This window comes from Patella vulgata, chromosome 5 (assembly GCF_932274485.2).
Source record: "Patella vulgata chromosome 5, xgPatVulg1.2, whole genome shotgun sequence".
NCBI lineage: Eukaryota > Metazoa > Mollusca > Gastropoda > Patellidae > Patella > Patella vulgata.
In genome coordinates, this window is record NC_065883.2 from 32,314,276 (window position 1) to 32,327,128 (window position 12,853).

Genomic DNA, 12,853 nt, shown 5'->3' on the forward strand with positions numbered 1-12,853 from the left:
ATAACCGGAAAGTAGTTCTGAAAATCCGCTTCCCAGGCACGCGCCCACCACATCCCTCGAGTTCAAACCACTCTGATCAGCGGTGGATCTTCTGCCTAACACCGTGCCCAACCGCAGCAACTCCCACTGAAGCCTAGCTCACAAATCGCCTTACGGGCAGTTTACGGGGAAATTGTTAGTAAACCCGGGCATGGGCCTTACATCACTTGCGTGTGTTTGGCACCGTTGAAGATCGCAGATTGGCCGTAGAGACTCTTGGCCCTGCACATACAAAATTTGGCTGGTCTGCGAGCTACCAAACCCTACGTACGGCAGGTTGTGAGGTAGGCTTTACTATAATTCAGTTAAAAATATTCAGATGCCATCGTTTCGGTAAGACCTACCGTCACTCATAACATTTACAAACTTTCAGATTGGTTGCCTTGTAACGAAATAATATGGGCGTATGAAACAACGTTATAGTTTGGTTGGGGGGGGGGGGCAACAAGCATTAATATCAATAAAGCAGGACGGCGTTTGAATTGCGCAGCATTCGCAACTTACCAGTATCAGCAGTTCAAGATTCATCACAAACGAATAACGAATATTCATCATGTTTTGGAAATTTTATAATTCGAAATCGGACGCGGTCAATATAAAATACGTATTCGTAAATCTTTGTTGGGTACAAGTACAATATACCTTGAAAACAATTCTAGGCGGCTATCAAACGGGTTTAGGTTCCCTTACGTTCAATATGCTGCCCCCACCCCCAACACAATTTTCAGTGTATGGTTAAGATGAAAATCTCGGAGATAGTAGGTGATATATCAAGCTTATTATAATGTTACATTTGTTTTTCTGTAAATGACAATAGGCAAGATCATGTCTTTATTTGTCCACTCCTTACATGTGTAATACTGAGCGCCATGGAAAACGCATCACTTAGTTTTTCGTATAACAAAATGATCCTGTAATCATATCTTATTTATTTTGCTTCTTATTGTGAACAATATTCAAATGGGAACACATCAATAACAACACATTTGTACACTTATGGATGTTTAATCTGAAATCAAGGGTACAAAGTCAGAGGGGTCAAAACCAAAAGTACGACACAGATGACAGTAGCGCGTGTGTCCTCCACGGGCCATCATCACAGTAGGCTACAGCATTAACGCGACCCCTGCAAATGTGTAGGGCGGTCCGGTGATGAAATGTGAAGCCTCCCCACATCATTACACTTCCCCCACCCCATCGATTCGTTTCGAAGACGCAGCAGTCTGCAAGACGTCTCCACACACGTTGACGGCCATCAGCGTGATAAAGATGAAAGCGACTCTCATAACTGAAGAGCACACTTTGCCAGTCTACTCTTCTCCATGTCTGGTGTCCTTGAGCCCATATCAAACGCCGCTGACGGTGATGATCCCTGAGGATAGCTCCAACATAAGGTCGTCGTGCACGGAGTCCTACTTCTCTTAGACGACGTCTTACGGTGTTTGCACTTACGGGTCCTTGTCTTCCGACGACTGCTGCACCTGTTCGAGTCGCTGGGCGGAATCTGTCACGCAGATGAGTGACCCGGATGTAGCGGTCTTGAGCCTGGGTTGTAACGCGTTGTGGACCAGGACGTTGACGGTCACGTGTTGATCCAGTAATTCGAACACGTTCCACCAGCCTTACAATAGTGGACTGATGAAAATTGAAGTGTCTGGCAATAGCACGTGTAGACATGCCAGCCCTGGACATTCCAATGGCTTCATTCCGTTAATTTTCAGTAAGTCTCGGCATCTCTAGCTCGATTCCTTCACACGTCCAACAACAAATTACGACAGATTGACGTTTCACAGTTCATGTACTGCACATTATGTTGAAAACATGCTTTAAAAGGGCTCACACACAATGCTGCACGTGAATATTGGGGTTTTCATGTGCATCTCGTGCAATTTTTTTTTTTGTGCACACGGGCCGATATTTTTTGCGTTTGGGAGCATTGTGTGAAACAATAGTTCATAGTATTGCATAATATTATACATACAAAACCACCTAGTAATAAAATATTTGGGAAAAAAAGTGATGCGTTTTCCATGGGGCTCAGTATAGAATGAATACGATATGAGGAAAATTATGCCCACATCGGCAATATGGCATACTCTATTTGTATATGGGACCTCTATTTTTGTCCCATCCGAACGGCTTGACGCTGTTTATTGTCAGGCCCTGTAGCACTGACGAGAAACCACGCCGGAATATCTTGAGGAATGTTTTCGGCAAACCCGATACATAGTTTGTGAGCCAGCACCTTACTGAGTCACCGTGGCCAACACTGATATTACATCCGACTGGCTTAAAGATGTTCCCTTCATGTATTTTGCAATAAATCTAAAACACAACAAAACAGGATGCATTTCTAACTTCTGTCAGCCTTAGGATGAAGCTAACTAACTACAAGAGGGATAAATTATCACAGGTTATTGTAGGCAAACAAGAAACTGGTGTAAAGGCTGAAATTAGCTTCTAGAGCATCCAGGGATGAATACAACAACATAAAACCATTTTTAAATGTGGACATATAAGAATAAAGAGTGTAAATTACAGGTGTCTGTCCGTCTCAGCGTTTCTACTATTTACATATAAATTTTTTTACCAATCCTTTCACTTATTCTGCTAATTACTTTTTAAAAAAAAAAAAAATTATATTCTTTGTATATATCACATGTTATTGTCTGCGATTGCCATAAAACTTCTGTGTAAGCAGACATAAAATAAAGCTATTTTCACACACATTACAGGAGGTAAATTCTTTATTTCAGTTTCTACAAGTTTATATGTAATCAGTGTAGACATGATCATTTTAATGACTGAACAAACTACATTTTATCAGACATATTTCTTGTTATTAGTCAATACTATGATTAAACAGAACTATTAACAGATTTTAAGTCCAAGCAAGCATTTATAATTACAAATGATGTAAGTTAAAATGTTATTACAATAGGTGCAGAGCTTTGATTACTTTTGATTCAACTTGGATACTGTAACTTTACAGATAATATTCTTGCACCTGCCAGCATTCAAGATCTATCTACAAAACCAAAAATTAATACCCAGTTTTTGATTTAAACTATAACATAGTAAATTTAGAAAACTGTTTAACTACGGTATAACACTGATTCAAAAGTAAAACAAAAAAAAAATATATATCACCAATTTTCCATAGTGGAAATAAAATAGTACACTATATTTCAGTGTTTTATAATATATATTATTTATTCATAATTATTCCACTAAATATCATTCTACATGTTTATTATTATGGCCTGTGTGTAAAAGAAGCAATTTTTTTAAAGTTTGAATATCTACATAAATAAAATAAAGGGAATTTCTCCTAGTCCGGGCTTAATAACCCCTTGATTGGTCAAACCTGCTACATCTGTGAGCAAGACATTGATTAATAAAAGGCTTGTAACATGATGATAAGATTGGTTAAAATATAACAATATGGTGGTAATATGATAATGTATACATGTGCTCTTTAGGTCACTCAAAATAACACCAGCCTAAATTATATCTCCCGAGCTTTAGTCTTGATCACAGATGTACAGCAGTCTAATACGGGCAACCTGACAAAGCCAAAGTCAAGGACAGTGCATTGTTTAGTATCCTGCATTGCCACATAGCTATGTAGTCATCCTGAATTCATTCAGAGATAAAAGAATGAACAAGAATAAATTCCCTCAGATCAATCATACTTTCTGAGAATCTCAAATGATTCCGATGTTTACATAATTACACAAAAAGGCAGGGCTATAAGTTGATAACTATTTTGTAAAACAATACTCTTGACATTAAGCTCTGGAAGGAATTTCATTCTAAAAATAATTTTAAACTAAAATAGGTAGGTACAATCTTTCTTTTTAAAAGAAAAAAAGAATACAACACCCCATTAGAAAAATATGATTAACTTTACTGGGTATTGTGTGTCATTATTGATATACTCAAAGGCTAAACAATTAACAAAACTTGACAACTGTATCAAATCCATGCCAACTTCGATCTTTCTGGCAGTGTTCACAATCATTCAAGAAGAAAAAAAGACAAGAAAACCCACCTACCAGTAATAGACGATTTTTTTTTAAAAAAACAAAACAAAACTATGTTTAACAAAGACTGAAACAATGCCACCATGTATATCCTATAATGTCAGAACTAAAACATTTTAAAGCACCAAATGGAATTTTTATTGAATCAGTAATTGTGGAAATACTCTGCTGTAAAACTGCAGTTTGTATGTTTTGAGTGTCCACTGTATTTATTTATTTTTTTTTATAAACCATTTTGCCTGTCATTAATAATTGCATCTGTTTATTCATTAATAATAATAAATATAAAAATTTTTATTCACATTTATATAAAAAAAACCCACAATTGCACATGATTTTCTTTTGTTTTGTAAAAATGGAAGACAAAACCATTCAATACACTACACTTATTTTATTGAGTCACGTCAAGTATCAAAAAATTGTTGAAATTCAGTCTTGTTGAATTTTTATTACCGATATCTAATATTGTGTGTTCCTTCAACTGTAGTTTTACAATGAACAAATATGGTCGATTATAAAGAAAATGTTGAAGACGCAAAAAACACACACAATAGATAGCAACCATTTAAAATTTTGTTTGTCAAAAGCAGTGGGTCATACTTTATATTTAACAAATGAACAAATATAAAATGTGTGTAAATTATGGTGAACGCTTATTGATGATTGGACATCACAAGGTACCGATTCATGGTGCATCATGACATGTTTCAAACTTTAAGTAAGTGTTAAAACAACAGGGAGAATGGATATGTAGCATTTATCTAGGTTTACAGAAAAACACCACTCAATTATTAAACTGAAATCTTTTTTTTTTTAAGTTCTTTCTTTCTATAGCTTGAATTAATATGATTCATTGCACTAGACGTCCTCCACAAACCCACTCATAACCACTAGAAACCAAAATAACACTGGTACACAGAATAAAACAAGGTGGGAGGAAGGGCTGTGGTTAATTAATTGATGAGGACCACTAGGATAGTCTTCTTTTTCTCTCTCAATCTCTCTATAGTAAAATGAGCCAATCCCAGCAGGAGTGAAGTTTTTTTTTATAAGCCAATCTCTCATGTCAACTGCTATGCTGCACCAGCCCAGTTCTCTCCCATTGATGTTCCATTTACAGGTCACTCTCACCATATAAGGCAGTGGAGAAAGACATGTAGTCCAGTGCACCAGGAACAGCATCACGACCTGAATAAGGCGCCATTCTTTGAATACAATACTCAGCTTGATCTGGAGGCAATTCTTGACGAAGGATTTGTGCAGTAATGTATGGCTGAAAAAAAAAGGTAGTACAATTAGCAGGTTCATTTTTTTTACATGTTACAAGACCTAGCTTATTCCTGCAAATCTGGTACCACTACAATTATTTATTATTCATGTACATGCTGTTAAAGCAATAATTAGAGCACTGCCATCTATACAATATTTTGTGATCACATGAGAGATTAAAAGTCTGATACCGATGTTCATTTTCAAGGTTGAATCAATACTAAAATATACTCAGGGCTAATATTTGAACCCAAACATCAACAGTAGATAATCTTTTGGCGTGGATTCAGTTGGATTAAAAGAGGACCATCAAAAGATTTTAATAAACACTTATAGGTGGAACTAACTGTCTTTAAATTACCTACAGAGAATGCTGAATGCTGGGAAAATTTTAATTTATTATATCTTTGTAAATACTGAATGAACTTGAACTATTTTTGGACTGACAATTTTTATAAAGATTCCGTTTTCACAATATTGTACTTTGCAAGAGAATCACATGTTGATCAGCGGCTTTATAGGAGCATATTGACAAACAATTATTTTGAGTTTTCCTTTTATATAATTATGCCAATGTGACTAATACTTGAAAAATAATAAGAGCGAAATTGGCCATCGGAAAAGAGAATTCTAATTAAGTGTGATGCCTTTTAAAATGGTTGAGTAACTAAATGTGTTTATCTAAGTTCATTCTCAACTGACTGGACATAAAGTTATAAATTCTTTAGAAATTAAGGGTAACTAAAACACACCCAAAGATGTAACGAAATCAATGGTTTCATGTTCCTTTTAAATAACTATACAAAAAAATACTAACCTTGTCACCAGCCAAGATTTTGAAGGACTGCATTACTTGTTCAGCAGTATCTGTGTCTGCAGTTTCTCTTGTCATAAAGTCAATAAAGGCCTCAAATGTAATAAAACCACTTCTGTTAGGATCAACAATGGCCATAATTCTCTGGAAATCAGCTTCACCCTATCAACATAGTAAATTACATTAAATATCCTATCTTTGTAATGAGATCATTTTAAGACAAAGTACAGATATCTCACTTAGATAGTGTTTGTAGGGGGAGGGGAGAGAAAGAAAAGTTTTACAAGTTTATCAAGTACAGTTATCTGCTGTAAACAATTTTAATTATATGGTAAAGTTCTATAAACAATTTTAAATTAATTAACTGTGCCTGAAATATGGTAGTGTGTCTTGATTTGAAAAATACTGCAAAACAAAAAGTTAGCAAGTGACCTCAACCTGCGCTATTCCTATGAGACTATAAGGATATTAACAGACTGAAGGATTGTATCTCTTACACCAATTGAAAGAGACATCAAATGAAATATGGTTAGAAGATGTCTGATCCGGAAAAATTAACAGAATCAACCATGTTTGGGGTTTTTTTGTTTTTTTTTATGAAATTAAGAATGTCATAAAGATTATTTTATATTCTTACCTGTTTATCATCTCTAATATTATAACCCAAACTAACAAGACATGCTTTAAATTCTTTTGGCTCCAATCGACTAGTTTTATTTTTATCAAAGTGACTGAAGGACATCTTGAATTCATTCATTTGTTGGGCTGAAATACCCTTAGAATCTCTAGTTAAAATCTGGAAAAGAGATAAATGTAAATAGTATTTTAGTATTTTGCTCATCGTAATTAATGAGATGTAAATTCAAGAAATTAATCTCATTTACACATTGATTAAACATTACACAGACGCTTCTTTCTAGGAAATTCTTTCAACACATGGGTGTGTGTGTGTGTGTGTGTGTGTGTGTGGATGACTGAATGGTTAGCGCTGTATCATAAGGTCTGTTATTGAGTCAACTGGCGTGGTTTCGATTTTTCGGTTGTATATGACAAAGGATCGCCTGTCCAACCTCATAGGTTTTCTCTCGGACCTTCGGTTTCCTCCCACTGCTAAAGACCACTACGCACAAGCAAATTATTGAAATAAAATTGAACCATATTAGTCCCGAAATGACCTAGTTTGTGTCATGTGGATGTTAAACTCCATCTTTCTCTTTTAACACAAGGACAGTACAAAGGTGCTAAAATAGAAGCTGACACTGGATCACCTACCCTATTCATTCAAAAAGATCTTCACATAATATACTGAGACATAATGAAAATGGATTATTGATTGGTAATCTCTTGAAATGCATCATCAGACCACGATGAATGAGGTTTAGCAGATCATGTAAACATACAAATTCTTTCATACAAAAGAAATTCAACTCAACAGAAGAGAAATGTTGAAAATAATGATTTTATGACACACTCATATGGTATAAATTGTAACTTTTAAAAGCTAGTGTCAGTTGAAAAGTATCAGCTGAAAAGTATCGGCCAGATCTACTGGAAGCAACATTATTGCAAACTAGAGTGTAGTAGGATCCCACAAGTAGCCATTCAAAGGCTTATCTCCTTCATGTGACAATGATGCATGGTATGTGCGGCTGCTAGAAGTTGAAACACATTAATTTCATTAAATAATAAATTTACCTGGTTTTCCAATTCATTAATATTTCTGGCAAGTGCTGTAAGAAGTTGCTCCCATCCAACTCTCAATGTCTGAAATAAACAATAGTAAATTCCAGATGTCAAACTATTTTATGATGCAAATGTACTTTCTGAATTTTTAAAGAAAAGGCATTAAGAAGTTGAATAATTCTGAAGATTGTATTACAATATTTTCATTCAGTATTATTCTGATATTAAATCAGTCGACTAGGGCAACACGAGTCCATAATCATTTAGCACTAAAAAAATCTTACCTCCATTGTATATTGAGTATATCTATTTTCAAAGATCATAGATTCCTGGACTTCCTAGAAAAAGAAAAGATAGGTTGCCAGGCAATGAAACATATGCCCACAGCAGCTAAATTGTCCGAGCGGTCGACAAGGGTTGTCGCATATTTAGTCTTTAGTAAGTAATTGGGGGCATTTACAAGACAATTTCATACAGATCAGATTATAATTTTATTCATTTGATGGGTCACAAGGTTCTACAATTGGAAACAAGGGCCTTAACTCTGGAAGCAATTTACAAAAATTGTTGAAATTTGACAGACTTTTTGATTTACAATTTGAATAATGTATATAAATTTCATACAGATCAGACGATAACTTTTGTCATTCGAATGTTCACAAGGTTCACAAAGTAAAACAAGGGCCATAACTCTAGAAGTAATTGACAGAAATTGCTGAAATTCAGTAGACCTCAGTTTCACCAATTTAAATGATGCATATAATTTTCATAAATATAGGATGATAACTTTCATCAATTGAGCATTAACAAGGTTCAACAAAGTGAAACAAGGGCCATAACTCTAGAAGTAATTATTGTAAATTGCTGAAATTCAATAGGCTTTGTCGTTTCACTAATCTAAATGATGATATGAATTTCATACGGATAACTTTTAGTGTTAGAGCGTTCACTAAAGTGAAACAAGGGCCATAACTCTAAAAGTAATTAACAGAAATTGCTGAAATTCAATAGGCTTCTTCGTTTTACCAATTTAAATAATGCACATAAATTTCACAAAGATCGGATGATAATTTTTGGCGTTCACAAGGTTCAACAAAGTGAAACAAGGACGGACAGGGGCGATGGCAATATACGTCCACATTTCGATGTGGGTGTATAAAAAAACTAGTCATTAATGAATAGCTGACAAAATGTAACAAAGTTACATAATGCACCTGTATTCCATAGAAAAATTCAAGGAGTTACAATTCAAGGAAACTTTAGGGCAATGAATATTAGCTTATTTTATTCAGTGAAAATATATTCATCTATTTGGCTACATCATTGTTATGGGTATGGTTCAAAAGATGTCTCCAAGCTAAACTTTTATTAAAGATACTGATCATACCGGGAAATTCAAGATTTTCTCTCAGTCTTACCTGGTTAATTCTCTCAAGTTCATCCATATGAGGTCTGAAGCCTTGGCATTCTTTTTCTGTATGTTGAATTTCATTAAGCTGATCTTCTAGCGAACCCTTCATATGAACTCCAATAGCCGCAACAAAATCTAAACGTTTCTCTATCCATTCGCCAACACTATTAGCTTTATTAGCGAACTGTCGTCTGAGAGTTTCGTTCTTCTGTTGTCTCAACATTTCTTGTTGTAATGTTTGATCTCGTCTTGGTATCAATTGTTTTACTTCACCCCATTTGTTAGCAATATCCTAAAACAATAGAAATGTCCTTTTTTTATATACGTGGGTGTATTTTTTATAAAGTGAATGAAATTTTTAGAAATTGTTAAATGCAGTAATACTCAGCAGAACACAACAATGCCAGAACACTAAACTAGAAAAACAAACAAATGAATTCCATTACCATTAAAATATTTTCTTAATTAAAATTAAATTTTATTTTAATATAAAGCACACAATTAGTGCCTTGTTTTTGTTGTGAAAAGTTGAAATCTCAGCTTGTAAAGCCCTTTTCCTACATTTCCAGAAAAGGATTACAGCACAGAAGAAACTAAATATTTCAATACAAATGACAATGATGAATTTAAAACTGAAGACTCACACCGAACATCATTCAATGATTATGAAAATGAAAACACATTTTTATGCAAGTTACACTTGAACCTAGCAATTGAGCATGCAGAATTGCCAATTGCAGATAATACTTATCAAGAGTCCCACTATTTTACCGTTACATGTTGTAATTAAGATGAATGAAGACACCCATATATATACATATCTATTTGTAATTTGATTCAGTGTGCAGTTTTTGACCCCAAAAATCTGAATAATCTGTATTATACTTGAATGTATTTTTGCTGGATTAATGATGTAATGCCTGATAATTACACAATGAGAGAGGATAGCCAGAAGTAAGAACCATGCACCCTATGTATACTATAAGAGTTATCTATCAGAGTTTGTTGACATCATTACCAAACTACAGGAATCGACTCTAACTCTTATATTATTACTAAACTACTATCTCTGTGTTAAACTAGAAATTGAATAGGAAAGGTTTCATCTAATCTAAATGAATTTTTCAAATCTAGATAAAATTCAAGAGTGGGATATACAGTTCACCCCTAAAAGGCACAGGTATGACATACTTTTATAAATACCTGACCTTATTAGTTTCATATTGTACAACATATTTAATGGATTTGGCTAATATTAACAAAACGTGACTTTATTAAGATGGTTAATTAGTTAATCATGCCACTTTTAACTAAGTAAAAATTTACACAAACATGCTATGGAAAACTGATGTCATACCACATGAAGGCATAAAGAAAGACGGTAGAGAGAAAATAAGAGATAAATGTATTTAGTTTTATTATGTCTTGACTGGCGTTTTATTCACAGGTCAAAAAATGAAATTTATTCATGCACTTTAAAGAAGCAGTAGTCAATTTGCTGTTTTAAAGCCGCAATATTCCAGATTAAGAGACAAATGTTGACTTTCAACCAATACAAAAAAAAAAGCAGTCTTACTAAAAAAAAAGCATCTTGGTCCAAAATTACCAAAATTGATTAATCTTAGAGTAACTAATATGTATCTTAAGTCCACATATGTAGAATATAGGCCAAAAAAATAATAATTAAAATTGATAAATTCTATTGTAAGATATGACCATCTCAAGTTCACATTAAATTCTAATGATTTCATGACACTAAATTTATTGTGTTAGAAACATCAGTCAATGACTAAAACATAACACTGCGGCTTGGCTTTAACTTATTTTTAAAATTCGATTTAGAACAAATATTTGCATAATTCAGTACTGCTTCTTACTTCGGGTTTTATTATAATACAAGTCAGTACCACACAAGATATTGTTTGAAAAGATTACTTCACAATACAAGTATATCAATGAGAATTAGTTTTAATGTTAAGAGTTAAATTTGAAACACAAGAGAATGATAGTTCCACTATTACACATACATATATTTTTAGTTCTTGTTGTTAGATATAATTACCCATACTAACCTCCTAATATCACAGCAAATCATGGAAATTAATTCAATGAAAACATTAGATAAGCATTCACAAAACAAATGCAAAATCATGAAATCTTTTTTAGTTTTAATATGAAAACAAACATTAAAAAAAAAAACAGCTAGAGTTTGAACAGTGGGAGGAATGGGCATTTTACAAATTTCATACCCAATGAAGGAAACAATTGGGAAAGTACAAATTAATATGGACTTGTGAGTTCTAGGTAGAGGGTGCTGGCTGTTCAAAATATATGGAAAATGACAGGATGTTCAATGCCCCCAATATCAACACACCATATCACCAACTGAACAGATCTGGATGGATGTCAAAGACCACAAATGTAGCCCTCGTCATCAACACACCTTAGCACTCCTTGACTGAACATATGATGCATGCAAGTTATCCTATATCATTTGTTAGTAATATAACGGCACACTAAACTAGCAAATGGAATTACTACGATATGACAGGCTATAAAATTCTACAGTAACACTTGTTCCGCAGTTAGAAAAACTTAAAAACATGTGGACAGGCAGAAGTTCTCACAGAATATTTGCACATAATTAAGATAAATCAAATATGAACACATTTCTAAGAATATAAGTATTTTTTTGTATGTAATTTACCCCATATTATGTCCCTTTATAAAATTTTGCTAGCTTCAATCATTACCCTGAAGACTAGAGTTATGTCTTTTCCACCTTACATTAGAGTCAAGGCATCTTGTGGCACAAGACCAAATACAACAGAATGGTAGGTTACACAAATAATAGTTTTAGGAGCTGATATGACTGTGATCTATGTCTAAATGGCACTGTAAAATGATGAATTAATCAAAATCATGAAAAAGAAAGCCAGTATGAATAAAGTTTTTACCTGAGCATGTAATGTGGTGTAAGGGTTATCTGGGGGTGTCATGTTATATTGTTGGGCGAGACGAGCCACGTCTTGAACCAGTGTAATAATTGTATTATATTCTTTATCGGCTTCACCAAGAGTAGATTTAAATGTGTCATGGGCAGAAATCAAACCCTGAAATAATAAGAAACAAGTAATTATATGTAACTCAGAAATCAAATGAATGCTAAAAATCTACAACATATGAAGCAAGTTTTTAATTTCTATTGTGGCTAGGTACAGCCAACAATAAAGGAAAAAGACGTGTGCCCAATGCCGACAGATTAAACATGCTTGTTGTGATCTTATACTGTTGAGAAAAGTTTTCTCTACTTTGTGATTTCATTTGTGGAAAATATTAGGATAGCCATTTAAACAGAAAGTCAGCCCAGTTTGTCATATACAAAATTGAGTATGAACATCATAGTGTACCTGTACTTCTTCTGTTGTATGTACAATAAACATATCCATTAAATCTTCTTTAGCACCATCCATCCAGTTATTGAATGGCTGTAATAATAATATTAATAAACAAATTAGTAATATACCAGACATATTTTCAGGTTAATGTGTTTGTAATTATACATTACTAATCGTAGTTAACTTTGTATAG

The 12,853-nt window shown here is 33.8% G+C and overlaps 1 protein-coding gene across 2 annotated transcripts in view; it reads right to left on the minus strand.

The window, feature by feature from the left end:
* Window positions 1-2,768: 2,768 nt before the first annotated feature.
* The window catches only part of LOC126822494 (alpha-actinin, sarcomeric), a 33,824-nt gene continuing 23,739 nt past the window's right edge, over window positions 2,769-12,853 (minus strand). For both annotated transcript variants that reach the window (XM_050551420.2, XM_050551419.2), the window contains exons 16-23: window positions 12,673-12,750; window positions 12,220-12,375; window positions 9,270-9,554; window positions 8,136-8,189; window positions 7,864-7,932; window positions 6,806-6,964; window positions 6,172-6,330; window positions 2,769-5,358 (exon numbers count right to left, since the gene is read on the minus strand). In XM_050551420.2, coding sequence (XP_050407377.1) covers window positions 5,200-5,358; window positions 6,172-6,330; window positions 6,806-6,964; window positions 7,864-7,932; window positions 8,136-8,189; window positions 9,270-9,554; window positions 12,220-12,375; window positions 12,673-12,750 — 1,119 coding nt within the window. In that variant the 3' untranslated portion in view covers window positions 2,769-5,199. The remainder of the gene's footprint in view (window positions 5,359-6,171; window positions 6,331-6,805; window positions 6,965-7,863; window positions 7,933-8,135; window positions 8,190-9,269; window positions 9,555-12,219; window positions 12,376-12,672; window positions 12,751-12,853) is intronic.